At 41.6% G+C, this 18,184-nt stretch overlaps 1 protein-coding gene across 1 annotated transcript in view; it reads right to left on the reverse strand.

The window, feature by feature from the left end:
- LOC147440021 (protease Do-like 9) overlaps window positions 1-12,101 on the reverse strand; it is a 214,468-nt gene extending 202,367 nt beyond the window's left edge. Inside the window, exon 1 of the mRNA XM_086485715.1 lies at window positions 11,789-12,101. Coding sequence (XP_086341841.1) covers window positions 11,789-11,929 — 141 coding nt within the window. The 5' untranslated portion in view covers window positions 11,930-12,101. The remainder of the gene's footprint in view (window positions 1-11,788) is intronic.
- Window positions 12,102-18,184: the final 6,083 nt, after the last annotated feature.

Below are 18,184 nucleotides of genomic sequence, written 5' to 3' on the forward strand. Positions count from 1 at the left end.
AACTCCATGACACACAATGGGTAGCTATTCATAAGAGTGAGATGTTTCACTTGAGAGTTATTCATTGTAAGAATGAGACATGTTTACCTGAGATTCATCAAGTAAGTGTATGGGATGCTCTTGATAATGTTTTTTGCCTAATCATTTCCGACAAATATCTTTCTTATTTGGAGACACCCTACTGTGCTCTATCCAAAATGTAATAATTGTCTGCTTCAATTCCTCCGATAAGGACCCAGCATTTCCAGACTTCCTTTTGCATAAGTCGAACCTCAGTGTACTTGACATAGGATCACTGTCAAGTCTACCCAAAGCTGAATATAAATTCCTTGGATGAACATTTAATAGCTTTGCCACTTTATGTAGAGTAACACCTCTACCTTGGATCCCATTATCATGTAGTAATCCATTCACCAGCATGCTGAATGTGCTTCATTTTAAAAACATCTCGTCAGCTGATTTTGGAATCTTTAATTCCTGTAAGGAGACCTTGAGTGCAAAAATAAGGCCATTTGCACGAAGATACAGATCTTCACAGAATGGCAAGATTCTATCATCATTGAAAACACCTTGAAGAATTGCATTCTTATCTTCTTTCCCGTAACTATGCAACTGTCTCACAATGTGCTGAACAATATTCTGAATAGTATGTTGCTTCTTGTCTTCCTTTGTGTGTACATCGACGTCCTCCCTATGACAATCTTCCGCTCCAATGTTGACGCTTGGCTGTACTTGCTTTCTTGCACGACATCGCTTTCATCCTCATTTAGACAAGCCTTTCTCTTGGAGTGCACCTGCGTATGAATGGTGTCTATTCCATGTGCCTCATCATAAAATCCGTCATCCACCATCCTGGAACAGTCTGCAGTAGTTTGAAATGAATGAAGTCGTACAAAACTTCCTGATTGTAATAGTGAACTGAAATCCAATTGTGCTGCATTGTTGAGTTCAAGAATCTCCATTGCTGCTTGTGAGGAGGTATGAGCTGGAACCAAAGCAAGAGGAAGGGAGTCTTCATCATCCATATTCTGAACAGGAGAGTAGGAGAGAGAGAGAGAGATGGAGATGGGCATTGGAGTCCATCTGAGAGAGAGAGAGAGAGAGAAAGGGAGAGAGAGAGGGAGAGATCCATGCGTGCTAACCGCTCCATGTCTTTCAATCCGAGTAGTGGAGTCGTGAAGTCAGTTATCTTACCTATATTCTTTTAAAAATTATTGACTTAAAATCCCAGCTATGGTGCCATCCATAGCATCATACTTGGTGTCCATGGACACCAAGTATTTAGACACCATTCTATGCTTTCACCCCCAAATGATAAGAATTGCCAACTACCAACCTGATTACAATGTAATGGGCCCTATTTATACACTTTGGGTTTATTGTAGTAATTACCATAGTAACTACTAAGTAATTCGTTTCCCATCTCCTAAGAAGACGTTCCCACATAGTGAACTATCCCGCCGTCCACTACTTCCCTTCTTTCTTGAATTTTGGCAAGATTCCAAAATTTCTAAAAAATTCCCCTGTCTGATTCTGATGTGAGACTGAAAACTCCACCGTCTGGTTCTGATGTTGGGAATCTGGCATGACCACCGACAGATTGGTGATACAAAGATTGCGAGAGGCAGCTAAAAAGGACAAGGTAGAGCTCTCACCAGGCCAAGGTGGAGCTCTCATCAGGCCAAGGTAGAGCTCTCATCTCCACCTACCCGCTGAGGAAGAAAAGTAGCCACTGAAGTCTGAGATGGAACTACCCAATATCCTTTCATTGGACCGTCTTCCGTTTGCCCTTTGACCTGGATGGTGCATGAGAAGTCCCAGTACCAGCATTCTCTTTTTGAATCAGTCGGTAAATGGCCTCTTGCTCAAGCTGATCGCGCCTTTTGGTGGTCATCTCTACTTCATAAGGCGTGAGGGAATGATAGGTTTTGGTGTCAGCATCATAGAGTGTACGCCTGCCCTTGGTAATCCTCATTCTGGCCAACTTATGACAATGCAAAGCAATATGGATCCATCCTTCTGGAAGTGGCTGATTAGTTTTGACTCGAGCTTCAAAAAGAATCTCAGCCATCTCCCTATACTGTGGTGCCAGACCTGCCTTTGCTGCAATATCCTTTTCAGTCAATTTAGAAGATTCGACAGTAAGTTGCAGAAGCTGATTAGTAATCCTGGTCAGGCCTCTGATTTGAATCTTCCACTGGCCCATACACATCCGGATCCTATGCATCTCCTCTTTCACTGTCTGAAGATCATTGATTTGGAGAGCATCATTGAACAGGGTTTGCCAAGTCTTCTATTCCACAGTCGATCACTCATACCAATCCTGAAGCTCATCGGTGATCTTGAAGTATGTAAGGCGATCAACTGGTTTTGCGTGTTGAGGATACAATGCTGGAAAGAATCTTGGCAGCTCTGTCTCTCTTGCTGGAAAGGCATACAAGAGAACTGGAGAATCAAACACGAATTCTAAAAAATTGAGAACAGCCTGGTTCTCTTGCTGCATTATCTTTCTGGTGATTCTCACTAGCCCGAAAAATGTTTGGAGAGCAGTTGCCTGTGCTCCGACTGACATTCTAGTCTGAGGTCCTTTGCTAGTGGTTGTCTAGTCCTCAAGAATGGCTCTGACTCTCTGATACAAAACTCCTCTGGCATTTTGCATTTGCACCAAAACTTCCTTTAGCTGTTCCCTAACATCCTTCATACATCTGTAAGTTGGTCTGTTTTCCAGCAGAAGTTCTAATTCCAGGGCAAGGGAGCGACAATCTGCAATAGACTGTCTTTGCAAGTGTGGGTTTGTCACTCTCTCCTCAGAAGTGAGTATCCATTCAAGAACTCTTTCCAGCAGAGCTAGACTGTACTGGGATGCGCAGGTAAACAACAAGATTCTTTATTATGGAAAGCTGCTGATTTCCAATGCTCCACCATTTCCCTGGTACCAACATACAGCCTTTGAAACCTTTTCAAATCAGACAGGAGATCATCATCCTCCAGATACTGCCTGGTTATGAAGGCTTGTTGATGTCTCAATTGCTTGTTCAGGGTAATAAGCTGCAATGAATGTTGATGATCAGCAATTGATCCCTCATCTTGCACCTTCATTTTCCCTTTAGCATCCCTACTGAGTTGGGACTGATCAGCTGGCTGATTCCTAGTGTGACTGGGCTGCTGTTCTTCAGTCTGCTGATTACCCGACTGGTGCCCTTCATTCTGTCCTTCCTGCTGGCCCTCATTCTGGCATCGCTGGTCTGGCTGTGACTGGCCTCCTTCATTTGTCCCTGTACCACTAGTACTAGGTCTTGGAGGTGGAGATGGTGGTGGGGCATCATCATCATCATTTGTATGCCCTTCTTCTTGGTCATCCTCCTCCTTATCAGCTCCATCCTCCTTGTCTTCATCTTCCTTGTCTTCTTCTACCTCATCCGAAGAAGTCTGCTGCTCAATATAATCCAATATGGCTTGATTCATCAGAGCAGTATTATACTAAGTCACCTTGTCCTGCAAATCACTCTGCATATTTTCCAGGACTTCAAATTCTCTAAATCAAAAACAGCATTGCCTGTTGGATTTAGAATTTTAGCCAAGCTGTTATAGATGTATCTTTCAGTAAGAGAAGCCTTCAGAGCTATATGGAAAATGAACAGGGAGTTGAATTCCACCCGCTTCATTTTGAGCATTGTTTCAGCCCGTTCTACAGCTCTCAGTGCTTCATTTTGTTGATTCTTGATGATCATTATCTCAAATTCAGCCTTAGCTAGCTTCTTGTTTAATAACTCATTAACCCTTTCTGAATGAGCTTCTAGTACCCTGTGTTGTATGTTCTGCTCTTCCCGGGCTTTTTGGAGCTTTTGAATCTGATCTTCAACCTCCTTCAAGTCAGCTTTAAGCTTTTTCACTTCATCTTTTGACCCAGCAGCCTCCACCAGTTGTCCCATATAACTGACAATGGTAACTCGACATCTGTCTTTAACTGTAGCTAGATCAGAATCAATAGGCTCATATATTGTCACTAGAGACATGTAGGGTAAAGTTGCATAATCAGCTTTGCGTAGCAGAAGATGCCCTTTCAATTGATGGGTCTGCATTTGCTACAACTTGTCCTGTTTCACTAGGTGCAGAATGTGTTCAGTATTTGGAGTAGAAACTTCCCCTGGCAGAGTCAAAGAAGCTGGACCTTTGCCTTTGTCCACGTTGCTCTTGCCTTTGTCCCTGACTGGTCTGCTATCTTCTCAGAAGTTGCTGCCTTTGCCTGATCTTTTCCAGAACTAGTAGCAACTGCACTTTGTGCTACTGAATGGCTAGGCACAGTCTTCTGAGCAGGTTGCTTCTCTGTCTGGCTCACTATAGCTTTCTCTGTATTCACTGTCTTGACTTGGCTTTCTATCTGCCTCAAAAATGCAAGTCTAGGCTATGTCCACGATGACGACGGGGATGACGAGGCCGACACTAGGGCTAAAATCTGCAATCTTTTATCTGCTGTCCAAAAACGCTATGGGCTGAAATCTGCTGCAGGTTTAGGGCTGAAAACTGAGGTTTCTTTAGGCTAAAAACTGATGGTCTTTCCGGACTGAATATGCTATCTCTTTTAGGGGCTGATCTTGATGGTCTTCTAATGCTGAAATTCGCTGCATTGCTGCATACTGCTGGGATCCAAACCGCTAGGGAAGCTGGTCCAAAAACGCTAGGGAAGTTGGTCCAAAAAACGCTAGCTAGTCTGCTTTCCGGCGATGGATGATGATGCTGATGCAAGCGCTAGTGGCTGGGAGGTATGGCGACGGCTGCTGATGCAAAAACGCCAAGGCTGAGGCTTGCTTTCCAAAAACGCTGGGATGAAGGGGATCTGCTGGTTGGAGGGAATCCACCAAGGCTTGGTCTTGCTAAGAAGTTGCCTGTTGAGCTTGGCTCCTGTTGCCTCTTCTGCCACTTAGTGCTAACTTTGGTTTGCTTATATATTTTTTTACCCAAATTGCCCTGCCTACTTTTGTTGGACAGTCACTTAAATTAATAAGTGAAAAATGCCAAAAATAGGTAAAATAGGCTAAATGCACTGGAAAATTCCCCTTTAGGATTCTGATGGGAATGCTTATGATCATGCTGTGTGCAACCAGAGGATATGCATCTACACTAAGTGACTGGGCATGCACGATCTACGAATAGACTCACAAAAGTGCCACATTACTTCTAAATCTAAACTAACTAGACTGACTGAACTCTGATCATGGTGTAGCTTGTCCACGGACACATAGGGTTGGATGTGTCATGTGACATCCCCTCCTTTTCAAAGTGAGGTACTGGTACCGAACTGTATGGCGTCGAGGGAGATCGCCAATAGCATCCGGAATCCTAGAAGGGACTCTTCGCTGGCCCACTCTGATGTGTGGGTCGTGCGGTACTTGAACTTCATAAAGGTCTACAACGCTTGCTTCTTTGGGCCGTGCCGAAAGCGACACAAAGTCTTCTGAGTCTCCTTCAATGCTTCCACTTCTTCTATGGACGTAGGTCCACCTTCTTCAAGAATCTCCGAGGCTGAAAATTCCTGAAACCACTTCCAACACAAAAACATGAACATACCCGTTCCATGTAAAGTGAGTGGAAAAAATCTTGTCTTCCTCAAAGACTGTGCATGCAATGGGTATGAACAAAGAGACGGAGTGCTAACCCGTTCACCACACACACGCAAACAATGAGATCGAATCTTTCTCTTATGATCTAAAGGAATCAGCTGTGGCAATTCACAAAAGGAAATGCCCATGCTTGGTGCTCATACTTTCTTGTGCTCTTTCTACAAATGTGTCATGCCAAGGAAGAGACATGGAATGTAACGTCCTTGAATGCATACTTTTCAGCTTTTTATGAACAATCGGCATACATTCGTGCTCATTCATGAGTGAAACGTGCTCAACGTACAATATGTCATGCCTAGGAAAAGGGATCACATAAAGACGCTGACTAAAAAACAGTAAACGATGACGAATGAAACACTCGAACAATGCGTGCGTATCAATCATGGAACACATAATACTTCTTGTGAGGGTTCTTTGGACCGAGGCTCAAGAGCCAAGATCGTTTCTTCTTGAGGGGGTTCTATGGACCTCGACTCGAGAGCCAAGATCGATCCTTCGTGATTGATCGAATCTGCAACGAGGTTAGCTTCGCTAGAAAAAGCATCCACTAACACATCATCCTTGTGAACGATCACCTCATCTTTATGCAACTCATCATGCTTGTGAGAAATCACATCTTGATCATGCAAATCATCAGGCTTGTCATTGTCAACCAAATCATCATGCAAATCATTGGCATTCAAATCATCATCCTCATCATTATCATTCAATTCATCATGCTTCTCATAATCATGCAAATCCTGTTTATCATGCTTTGGAGAAGAAGAGACTGAGAGAGTCTCATGTTCCTCATTTTGTGCAAACTGCGCCTGAACCATAGAAAAGAGTCGCAAGAACTCTTTCATGTGTTGGTCGCTCTTTTCTTTGATGGCTTCGTTCTCGCGATCAAATTCTGCTTGTCTTGCTTTGTTCTCGCGATCAAATTTGGCTTGACTTTCTTTTTCTTCCAAGCGTGCTTGCTCGCTCTCACGCGCTATGGCTGCCATTCCTTCTTTGTATTCATGATCTATGGCTGCCCTTCGTTCTTCGTAGGCCTTTCTTTTTGTTTCTCTTTCTGCTTTTCTTTCTTCGCGGTCTAACTTCATGTCCCATCACCATCTTGTCGAAAGCCTCCGTAGGAGTTAGTGCAATCCTTGACGTAGATGGGGATGGGGGAGGGTCGGAAAAACCTCCTGGTGGGGAAAATTCTTATTCACCTCTCTCATGCTCATCTTGTATGCGAAGTATCCATTCTGCTTCAGGTGATGACCATGCACTAGGGTTTTGGGTTCTTGGGTTCTTGAGTTCTTGAGGGTCTTGAGGTTCTTGAGGTTTTCTTTCGCTTGCAATCTGTGTTTGAGAAGGATCTTCTCTTCACTCGAGTTCTACTCCTTTCCACGGGTGCACCCCTTGGCGGCCTTGCCCTCACACCAAGGTTTCTTTTTCCCACCTCACGTCGATTGGCCGGCCACTAAGTGCATGGTCCGCTCTCAATGAGTGAAAAGAGACACAAGGGGAGGCTGGACAAGCCCTTCTTTCTTGGGATTCCTGTCACTCTTCAAAAACACGATTAGGAATCGACACGCCCAAGCGAACTTGGGTTTGTGCGACCTCAACAAGCAAAAAAAACTTATGTGGTTCTTGCGGTTCTTTCCTTGAGTGCTACAGAACACTGCCAAAGCTCTGACACCAATGTTAGGTGCAACGGAATGAATGTTTGCGCTTTGCTCAAGGTGAGTGCTCCGAACTGTGCTCGGTTCCTTTTCATTCTTATGGAAGGTAGAGCCTTCCGTTCTTAATGAGAGAATGCTATGATCACAAATAAAGTGAATGGACACTGTGCATGCAAGTGTATGAGACTGAGAAATAGAGAGAGAAGAGAGATACGACACCAGAGACGGTAAAACCCTCCTCCGAAGGCCCCACTCTCGTCGGCAAGAGTGGTCTACTTATGATTACACAATCTGGTACAGACTGAATGCATGTGAATGATGCAAGTCTAGGCTATGTCCACGATGACGACGGGGATGACGAGGCCGACACTAGGGCTGAAATCTGCAATCTTTTATCTGTTGTCCAAAAACGCTATGGGCTGATCTGTTGCAGGTTTAGGGCTGAAAACTGAGGTTTCTTTAGGCTGAAAACTGATGGTCTTTCCGAGCTGAATCTACTACCTCTTTTAGGGGCTGATCTTGATGGTCTTCTAATGCTGAAATTCACTGCATTGCTGCATACTGCTGGGATCCAAACCGCTAGGGAAGCTGGTCCAAAAAACGATAGCTTGTCTGCTTCGGCGATGGATGATGATGCTGATGCAAGCGCTAGTGGCTGGGAGGTATGGTGACGACTGCTGATGCAAAAACGCCAAAGCTGAGGCTTGCTTTTCCAAAACGCTGGGATGAGGGGGATCTGCTGGTTGGAGGGAATCCACCAAGGCTTGGTCTTGCTGAGAAGTTGCCTACTGAGCTTGGCTCCCGTTGCCTCTTCTACCATTTAGTGCTAACTTTGGTTTGCTTATATATTTTCTTACCCAAATTGCCCTACCTACTTTTGTTGGAAAGTCACTTAAATTAATAAGTGAAAAATGCCAAAAACAGGTAAAATAGGCTAAATGCACTAGAAAATTCCGCTAAAGGATTCTGATGGGAATGCTTATGATCATGTTGTGTGCAACGAGAGGATATGCATCTACACTAAGTGACCGGGCATGCACGGTCTACGAATAGACTCACAAAAGTGCCAGATCACTTCTGAATCTAGACTGACTAGACTGACTGAACCCTGATCATGCTGTAGCTTGTCCACAAACACATAGGGTTGGATGTGTCACGTGACATCTCTCATGCTCATCACCTCTAAGCGAAGTATTCATTCCGCTTCGAGTGATGATCATACACTGAAGTCCTGGGTTCTTGTGGTCTTCGGTTCTTAACTTCACGAGGAACTTGGGTTCTTGTGGGTCTTAGTTCTTGGGGTTCTTGAGTTCTTGAGGTTCTTGCGGGTCGAGGTTCTTCTTTCGCTTGCAATCTGTGTTAGAGAAGGATCTTCTCTTCACCTGAGTTGTGCTCTTTTCCGCGGGCGCGCCGCGCACCCCTTGGCGGCCTTGCACTCACACCAAGGTTGCTTTTTCCCACCTCACGTTGATTGGCCGGCCGCTAAGTGCACGATCCGCTCTCAATGAGTGAAAAGAGGCATAAGGGGAATCTGGACAAGCCCTTCTTTCCTGGGATTCCTGTCACTCTTCAAAAACACGACTAGGAATCGACACGCCCAAGTGAACTTGGGTTCGTGCGACCGCAACAAGCAAAAAAAAAAATCTTGTGATTCTTGTGGTTCTTTCCTTGAGTTATACAGAACACTGCCAAAGCTTTGATACCAATGTAAGGTGCAGCGGAATGAATGTTGAACTTTGCTCAAGATGAGTGCTCCGAACTGTGCTCAAGGGTTCCTTTTACGTACAAAAGGGAGAGCCTTCCGTTCCTTTAGTGAGAGTGCAATGGACACAAACAAAGTGAATGGACATTGTGAACGGAAGTGCATGAGACTGAGAGATAGGGAAGAGATTACGACACCAGAGACGTAAAACCCTCCTCCGAAGGCCCCACTCTCTATGGCGAGAGCGGTCTACTTATGATTGCACAAATCTCTACAATGCTTGGACTTGCCCACGATGTCAACGACGATGAGGACGACGACGAGACGGCTTGAAATCTGGAAACTCTAAGGGCTGAAATCTGCAAATCTTCTATCTGCTGAATTCTGACTCTATGTTGGTGACGATGTCGATGGCGACGATGCGACGACAACGCGCTGAAAACGCAAATGCTGAACTCTGCGTTTTCCAGGCTGAAACTGTAAACCTTACGGAAATTGACCATGTGGCGAGGAACTGCTGCGAGAAGGTGAGATCTGCGAGGTTCGGGACTTGATCTGCGGTGGCTAAAAGCTGAAAACTGAAAACGTTGAGGTTTCTTGATGTTCCATCGCGGTGAATCCGCAAAACGTTGGGTGATGATGCAGATGCAAAAACACTAGGGCTGAAAATCTGCAATCTGTCGCCGGTTGTTCTTCAAATGCAAAACGCTAGGCTTCTTGTTGAGTCTTCTGTCGCCAGGGATCTGCAAGAGCAAAAATGCTGGCCAATCTGGTCCAAAAACGCTAGGTGGTTGTTGTGAGCAAAAACGCTAGGGCTTGGGGTTCTGTTGAGAAGTTGCCTGTTGAGCGAGTGCTCTTGCTGCCTCTTCTGCCAGAAAGTGCTAACTCTAGTTTGCTTATAAATTAACTTAGCAAAATTGCCCTACCTACTTTCCAACAAAAGTCACTTAAAAAAATAATAAGTGAAAAATGTCAAAAATAGGGAAAATAGGCCTATGCACTGTAAAAATGCTACTGATGGGATCTGACTAGAATCTGATGGTCATGTTGTGTGCAACCAGAGGATATGCATCTAATCTAAGTGTCTCGACGAGCACGGTCTGCGAACAGACTCACAAAAGTGCCAGATCACTTCTAAATCTAAACTGACTAAACCCTTGTCGTGTTGTAGCTTGTCCACGGACACATAGGGTTGGATGTGTCACGTGACACTTTCCTTTCTTAAACTACGAGACAGCTATCGTACTATCTATTCATCTATACATATTGGTGATAATTCTACTTTGTCTGTGGTTGGTGTTGGAAACATCTCTCTTGGAAATGTTTGGCCTTCAATGATGTGTTTCAACTTCCATGTGCTTAGCTATCAATTGACCTGAGATCCATCTCTAGAGCAACTTCAAAAGGTGTTGCAGCCTATCGTGATGATGAATTCAATCAAGTCACTAAAGAAAGGAGCCTCTCTTGTTGCCCATGGTCATCAAGTGACAAAAAGGTGGCTTGTATCATATAGAGTCTTTCTCTTCTAGTTTCCAACCGTATGAGTCACATTTGCAATAGTAGTTCTGGGCATATTGCCTAGATTTGGACTCTCCTTAGTACGCCCATGATCCACATACACCTCCGCTGCCACTTTTGGCATAGTATCAACAATCCAATAGAGATCCCGAGAAGGCTTTTCAAACCAAAAAATCATACTAACAATATAATGGATACCCATGCAACAAGGCACTTGTCTATGCCCATTTTAGATTCTAGATTTGAGTTTCAGCCATCACTCTACCAATGTAATCCTATAGGAATTGTCCTAACCGCCAAATTCCAAGGATTAAATGCTCCTTCAAAATGAATCACTTAGAGATGCAAGAGAACCTTGTTATATCTACCTTCATAAGGTCAAAATATGTCTCAACTTACAAATTATAAGAGGGGATAAAACACTCACAAAAATACAAAAGCAAGGGACACAAGAAAACAAAAAAAAAGAAAAAAGCTAAATCACTTTATTTGGTACTAAATAAAACAAACCGTTATTCACTAGAAATGCTTAAGGAAAGAAAGATAAAGGAAAACTTGAAACAAGTACTAAACTTTAAGCTAACACAAGGATAAGACATCTCAAAGATTTGATCCTAAAAATTAGACTCCACGCAACAACTTCTAACGGAACAAATTCTTAAATCCTAAAGTAAGCTAATACTAGAAATGAATACTACTAAGAACCTACCTAGACGAGGGTTTAGGGTTAACCAAAGAAGTAAAAAGTGTTAACCTTGTTATATGGTTAGTTAGGCTGCAACCAAGAAGGGAAGGTGTATGACCCTTGATCCAAGTTTGCGCATCAGCCAATGCCACTAAAGATTTCATTTCACTATGGAGCCAACATTAATGACAACACAACTAATTTAACTCTCCAAACAAATACCTCAAGGCAAAGAGGTGTGTCAACCCTCAAGACAAAGACTCTGTCCACTAAGCATTTTATTTTCTAGATTCCCCAATTCGTTTACTATTCTTGCAACTATTGAGCAACATGTGATAGGGCCTCATTCCCTGAAGCTTTTAGCAAATGCAAATGGTTTTTTTATGTCCTGATTTTCCCCCATTCCTGTCCGAAGTTACAGTGAAGAAGCATAGTGGACCTTGCAACTGATGCCCAGCAACCCAGGGAACTTAAACAAATAGCCTTGGTAAACCCACAACTGACAAGGGTCTACTTACAATTGCAGCTTGTGCTTCTCTCTCTCTCTCTCTCTCTCTCTCTCTCTCTCTCTCTCTCTCTCTCTCTCTCTCTCTGAGCAAAGGGAACTCACAAACGAGGAAAAGTTAGACTTGGGCAAGGCGTGGCAGAGAGCGGTCTGGCCGGTAAAGGAGCAGAAACCACGAGGCAGGGGAGAGAACAAGGAATGGCTGCAGTGAGCAGCGTCCACGGACAGCATGTTTACGCAACCCATCTCACGAGTGAGGTCCTGCCTGTTGCGTTGAGAGTGTTGAGCTGGTGTAGTGGGGCTTCATCAAGCAGATAAAGATCGAAGCAAATATTGTTTCGACTCGCGATTTCTTTTAGGCCTGGACATAACTTCGAGCTAGCCTACCTTGTGTGTGTTTTTGGCATGTAAAAGGTCACAGGGGTGTGTGGTGGAGAAATGGTGCAATTTTGCAAGCGCTTGATACAAAGGTTGTCCATGGTGGACACATGTCTTCTTTAGTTGAAAAGAAAAGGCTCTATAAAAAAATTTATCTTTCTTTTACAATGTAAATGAGTCTATCCATTATTGTAACTCAATCGTTTCTTTTAATTCACACTTCATTGTGACTCAATCGCTTCTTGAAATGTTCATTTCAAAAAAAAAATCATATTTTAATAAAAGTTTTATAAAGATTATATTTTCTTTTTATAATATAAATTAATCTTTCCATCATCATAATTCGGTCTCTTTAATTAAAGATCTAATGACTTTTTCTTTTTTTTTGTCTTTGTTTAGCTTGTGTTCCATTCATTTAAGGATCTAATGACTTTCTTTTCGATCTTTTGATTTAAAACATATTTTTTAGTTGTAAATTTTGTATTCATTTTCATACAATTTATAACCTAAAATTATCCTTAAATGAAAAAAAAAATACAATTAAGATTTTTCTTTCGACTTTAGGTTTTAATATGCAAATATCATCTTGGTACTTTACTACAACAAAATTATTATTAGGGATTAGATTTAGATATTCTTAATATTGATAAAATACATATATAAAAAAATCATATATATATATATGTCATTAATTAGTGTCATCTTCATGAAATATATTATTATTAATTTGAACTTTCAGAGAAAATTACTTATCCGCCACTCCTTAGAAATGTTATCCAATGATCTGTGTTATTTGATCATACTTAGATGTCATTTAAATATCGATATTAATTCTAAAATCCAACTTATATTGAAATAGTCACATTGGTTTCTTTACATAATTCACCACAACATTTAACTCAAAAAGCAATAAACTAAAGTTTCAGATTTTTCTAAATTTGGTCAACAAGTAGCTTCTCTATGTTTACCACTCGAATAACTTGACTTATTAGTCACCTTTTGCCATATATCTATCACCCCCCTTTATAATATACCTTCTCTACAACCTTTCAAAATATTTATTGTGAAAAAATAAATTCTACAAACACAAACCCTCATTTACTTTTGCATTCCATTTCCTTATCAGGCAATCCTAATTTTGTACCTTGTTTTGGCCTGCTAAAGGCCTTACACCCAAGGGGTGAAGGTAGTTTAATTTTCTTTGTAAAACAAGTGTCTCTAAGGGGCCTCAAAAGTCTTGTTCTATTCTTCAAAGGTGCATTTATTTTTTTTGGCATGCTTAAAAAAGACTTTAGAGAACAAAAGACTAACCAATATAATCGTAGGAGTTTGATCCCAAGATGTGAGATCAATGTTCTAGAAAGGTGTGCCTGAGCTTAGCCTTGAGTCGGTTGAAAATCAATAGCTGATTGCAAAGAATGGTAAAGTTTTTATTTTAAAAACCCAATAAAATAAAATAGAAAATAGTTCAAATATCTTGCAAATTTGGAAATTTCTACTAGTATTTTTAGTTTGCATCTATATAAGGAGGAAACTCGCCGCTTAGGCAAAAGGACTTTCCCGGAACACTATGTGAGGTATTGATAAAGGGTCTTTCATTTAAAATTTTTTAAAAAAAAACATTAAATTGTTTTGTTATTTCTATGCTTATTAAATCTATCTTTTCTTATAATATGAAAGCATTCAAATATTCTTTTGTTTTAATTTTCAATGTGTCTTTTTATTTTGTTTTGTTTCAAAATGCTGATGTGCAATGTGTACCTTTATCTTATTATTTAAGTGGGGCCCTTCATAATATATAAACCATTTGTGAGTAGGAGCTACTGGCTAAAAGAAAATTTAAAAAATGGCCCAATAGTGGAGATGACAAGAAGATGCCTAAGGAGATTTAGAGATAGAGGAGTGAGAAGGGGGGGGGCAAGTCATGTGGAGTCCATGCCTCCCAATTAGGGATCTCTCTCTCTCTCTCTCTCTCTCTCTCTCTCTCTCTCTCTCTCTCTCTCTCTCTCTCTCTCTCGTAGGGCCCCCCCCCCCCCCCCCCCCCCCCCCCCCCCCCCTCTCTCTCTCTCTCTCTCTCTCTCTCTCTCTCTCTCTCTCTCTCTCTCTCTCTCTCGTCACAAAGCAGAGGTAGAGACGCTTCATAAGGCACAGTCGAATAGAATCTCTTCTTCTTCTTCTTCTTCTTCTTCTTCTTCTTCTTCTTCTCTCTCTCTCTCTCTCTCTCTCTCTCTCTCTCTCTCTCTCTCTCTCTCTATACTGGAATATGGCTATAACATTTACTGTAGCAGAAATAAAATAACAATATTGAGCATTTCCTTTAAGAGGATTCTTACAGAGCATAAGAAGAGTAATTGATTGAAGGTAGTAAAATAAACATTAAACCTAATTAGCTTGGCATGAACAATACTTGTAAAAGAGAGAGAGAGAGAGAAAGGATTAGAGAAATTGACAATAGTTGAGGACCGGGTTTATGTGGAGCCAGTCCTCCCTCCAAAAGGCTTTTGTAGTATAGATTCCCCCATAAAGAGAGACTTGGTACAATACAAGCTTGTGTTTCTTGAGACCTCGTTGGTGTAATGAAGATGGTAGTCTTTATACACCAAGATTATGCCCTTAATTAACTTGCAAAATCATTAGCATATCCCCGATCTCAATCCCAAGACCTCAAACACCTTCAAGGGTGGAGAGAGCTAGCAGGGAGTGATGAAAGGGAAGAGGAAGAAGAAGTAACATACGAGAAAGAAGTGGTGTCCTTTCATACCATTACTCATAGAGCTTAGCATAGCATAGTAGCATAGTAATGGAGATGAAGAAGATGGCTAGCATAGCGTTGAAGCATGGCTTTTGGTTGGATTTGCATTCCATAGCCAAGAGTTGTTGGTATAGATTCTCAACTTCTCAAGCTTGGAGAAGGAGATGGAGTTCTTGCACAACACACCATAAGAATGAGAGTGTGTGTGAGTGTGAGTGTGAGAGAGAGGGTATATGGTCAAGCTACCCCCCTCCTTGCTTGGGTAGACCCCCTCTTCTAGCCCTAGCTTTCAAATGATTGGACCTCCTCAAGCCTAGCCAATCACAAGCTTTGTGCATAACAAGCAACAAGGGTAGCACAAGTGTCCTCCTTACCCCTTTAAGAGAGAGGACTTGAATAATGCTTGAAAAATTATTTGAATAAACTAAATTCTCATTGGACCCCTTTAGAGGTCAACCAATAGGCTTTAGGCACCTTATGAGGGCAACATGGGGAGGAGCTTGACATGTGTCCTTGTTGCCTCTTTGGACTTGGCTTGCCTTGAGTGAGTGAGTGTGTATTCTCTCTCTTGTCCCTACTTGTAGGGCTCGCCCCCCCTTGTGTAGGGATCCATGTTGACTTTGGAAGACCTCACCCTCAAGCACCTTAGTCATAAAACATGACAAGCACCTTAATCATCAAGCATGACAAGCACCTCAAGTGTCTTAGTCAGCAAGCACGACAAGCATCCCAAGCTTGGGTTGGGTTCCCACCTCAATCTCACCCCTAGCTTGCCTAAGGTCCTAGGTCTAAGGACTTTTATCGTTAACCTTTGGAGGTATTTATTGAAGCTAACCCTAAGGTCTTTTAATCTCCATTAGCTGGCATTGCTCTTTGCTTAGACCCTCTCCCATTTGGACCCATTGCTTTTGGTCATGTACTGAGATAAATCTAAAAGCACGTCTATATTCTAACTCTTGTTCCCGTTTATTCTCCCATATTAAATGATCAATTTAATATGAGAAAATCATAGTCATCCTCGACTATGAGGTAGAGAAGATAAAGCCTTAGTCATTAGTCTATGTTTCTTAGCGGGTAGAATATCTCTTTTTACCCTACGACATCATTCCAAAATGGATAAGTAATCCATTTGGTGCTTGGGAGACTTAGCTGCCGCAAGCATGTATGCTCTTGAGTCCATATCATACTCCCAAAGTAGATATCTTTTTTCTAATTTGGCATAATACTTTTGGTGGCCCGTAGGATTTTTTCCTGTAGTTTGCCTCAATCAAGCCTTGGGAAATTTGAGTAGGATCCAATCATTTTCCTTGAAAGCTAAGGCTCTTCTGTGCTTGTTAGAAGCAACCTTTTTCCTTTGTTGCGAGATGGATATAGCCTCCTTAATCCTTTGGAAAGATTCTTGTAGGTCTCGGCTTTACTCATCGGCAGTGAAGATCTTCCCATGTACCTTAAGTAGCAAGGGACTTTTAGGTCTTCCTTCAATGATTTCAAAAGGTGTCTTCCCCGTAGTAGTATGGACAGTGTTATTGTGCGCATACTCTACAAGAGGCAGGTACTTTTTCCATTGTGAACGTTGATCTACTTTGGTAACATGGGTCTTAAGTAGATCTAGAATTGTAAGGTTGGCTATTTCACTTTTCCGTTTGTGGGTGATAGGCTGAAGAGAAATTGAGCCTAGTATCTAGATTCTCAAAGAGACCTGTCCAAAAATTAATGGTCATTTGAGGATCTCTATCCAACACTATTGATGTTGGCAAGCCGTGGTGTTTAAAATTTTGGGATATGAAGAGGGTTGCCATTTGGTGTGCCTTAATAGTCTTTTTGACAAGTATAAAATGTGCTTGTTTGCTAAACCTGACTACTATTGATTCTCGTATTCCCATGGATGGACTTGGGAAATCCAAAGATAAAATCCATGGATATGCTCTCCCATGGTGAATTAGGAATTGGCAAAGGCTAGAGCAATCCAGGTTGCTTCTCCCTATCATGCTTTGTCTTTTGGCATACCACACATTTTGACACATAGTCTTATATGTCCAATTTGATGGTAGGACAATATAAATATGTCTCTACTCCTCAAAGAGTAGTTTAAATCCCTCTATGCCCCCGCATAGGGAGGAGCATGGGATTCATACATCACTTTCTCACAAAGAGAGTGAGTAACACATAGCCAATTTCCATGGAGAAGATAACCATCCTGTAACCTGTGAATGGTTCTTCTTTCTTTCCTAAGGCAAGGGCTGAAATTAAATCCTTAAAATCGGGGTTCAGTAGCATACTCATCTATCATGGAAGATAGATCATCGTGAGTTGCTATGGACACCGCATTTTCCCTTGGTCCTCGTGATAGTGCATCAACTACTTGATTGTGCTTTCCAGCAATGTGAGAAATATGAAAATTGTGCTTTCTTTTAGTGAAGCATCATAAGCTTGTGAAAGAAAGAATGGAGGTTTTACAACCTTCCATTGATAATATGCATGATGAGAGGGGTTCAAAGATAAGCCAAATACAAGACATGGATTTGGATAACCATATATCACAAGATTGGGTTAACAGAGGAACCCAAGCAACATGTGGTATGAATGTGAATGGTGACATCAGAACTAGGCAAGGATTCACTGGGTTACAATGATTGATTACCCTGTTTGATGATTTTGGACCGATTGCATCAGTAACTAAAAGAATAGGATTAGTACACCAAAGGCAAGTGAGGCTTGCAAATTTCCCAAAGTGGATGAAGAAATACAGTGGGAATGGGGATCCACATAACCACTTAGCCACCCTCATACAATTTTTTAGAGATGAGAAAGTTTATGACTTCCATACTCAATATGAAGGGTTTGAATTAACGCTTGAAGAAAAATCCTTAACCTAGTTCCAAAACATAGAAAATGGAACAATAATTGATCTACCCACGTTTGCTAGTAGATTTGTGGTTGAATTTTTAAAAATAGAAATAAAGAATAATGATATTTTTGAAATTTACAACTTCAAGAAAAAAACATGGAGAATTTCATGAGATTGTACAAGCATATTTGAACAATACATTGCACATAATCCTTAAAAAAATTACCTAGACAAGAAATACTGGTATCCTTATTTTTGGAGGGACTTATCAACAAAAACTTGCATGCTAGGTCAATATGAAACATGCAACACTAGATCCTTGCATACATGATGCGATAGATTTGGGAGAAAAATATGAAATATTTTCTCGATTTTTGGAACAAGAGGAAGGATTCGACGCAAGGAGTGAGTGAACGATTGCAACACTACCCAAGCAAGTGGGACCAGCTGTTGCAGCCTCTCCAATCAATAGTTCAAGTTTTAAAGAAGTCTTTAACAAAGTCACACAAACTTTGACATAGTT

This window comes from Adiantum capillus-veneris, chromosome 16 (genome assembly GCF_014529385.1).
Source record: "Adiantum capillus-veneris isolate H3 chromosome 16, ASM1452938v2, whole genome shotgun sequence".
NCBI lineage: Eukaryota > Viridiplantae > Streptophyta > Polypodiopsida > Polypodiales > Pteridaceae > Adiantum > Adiantum capillus-veneris.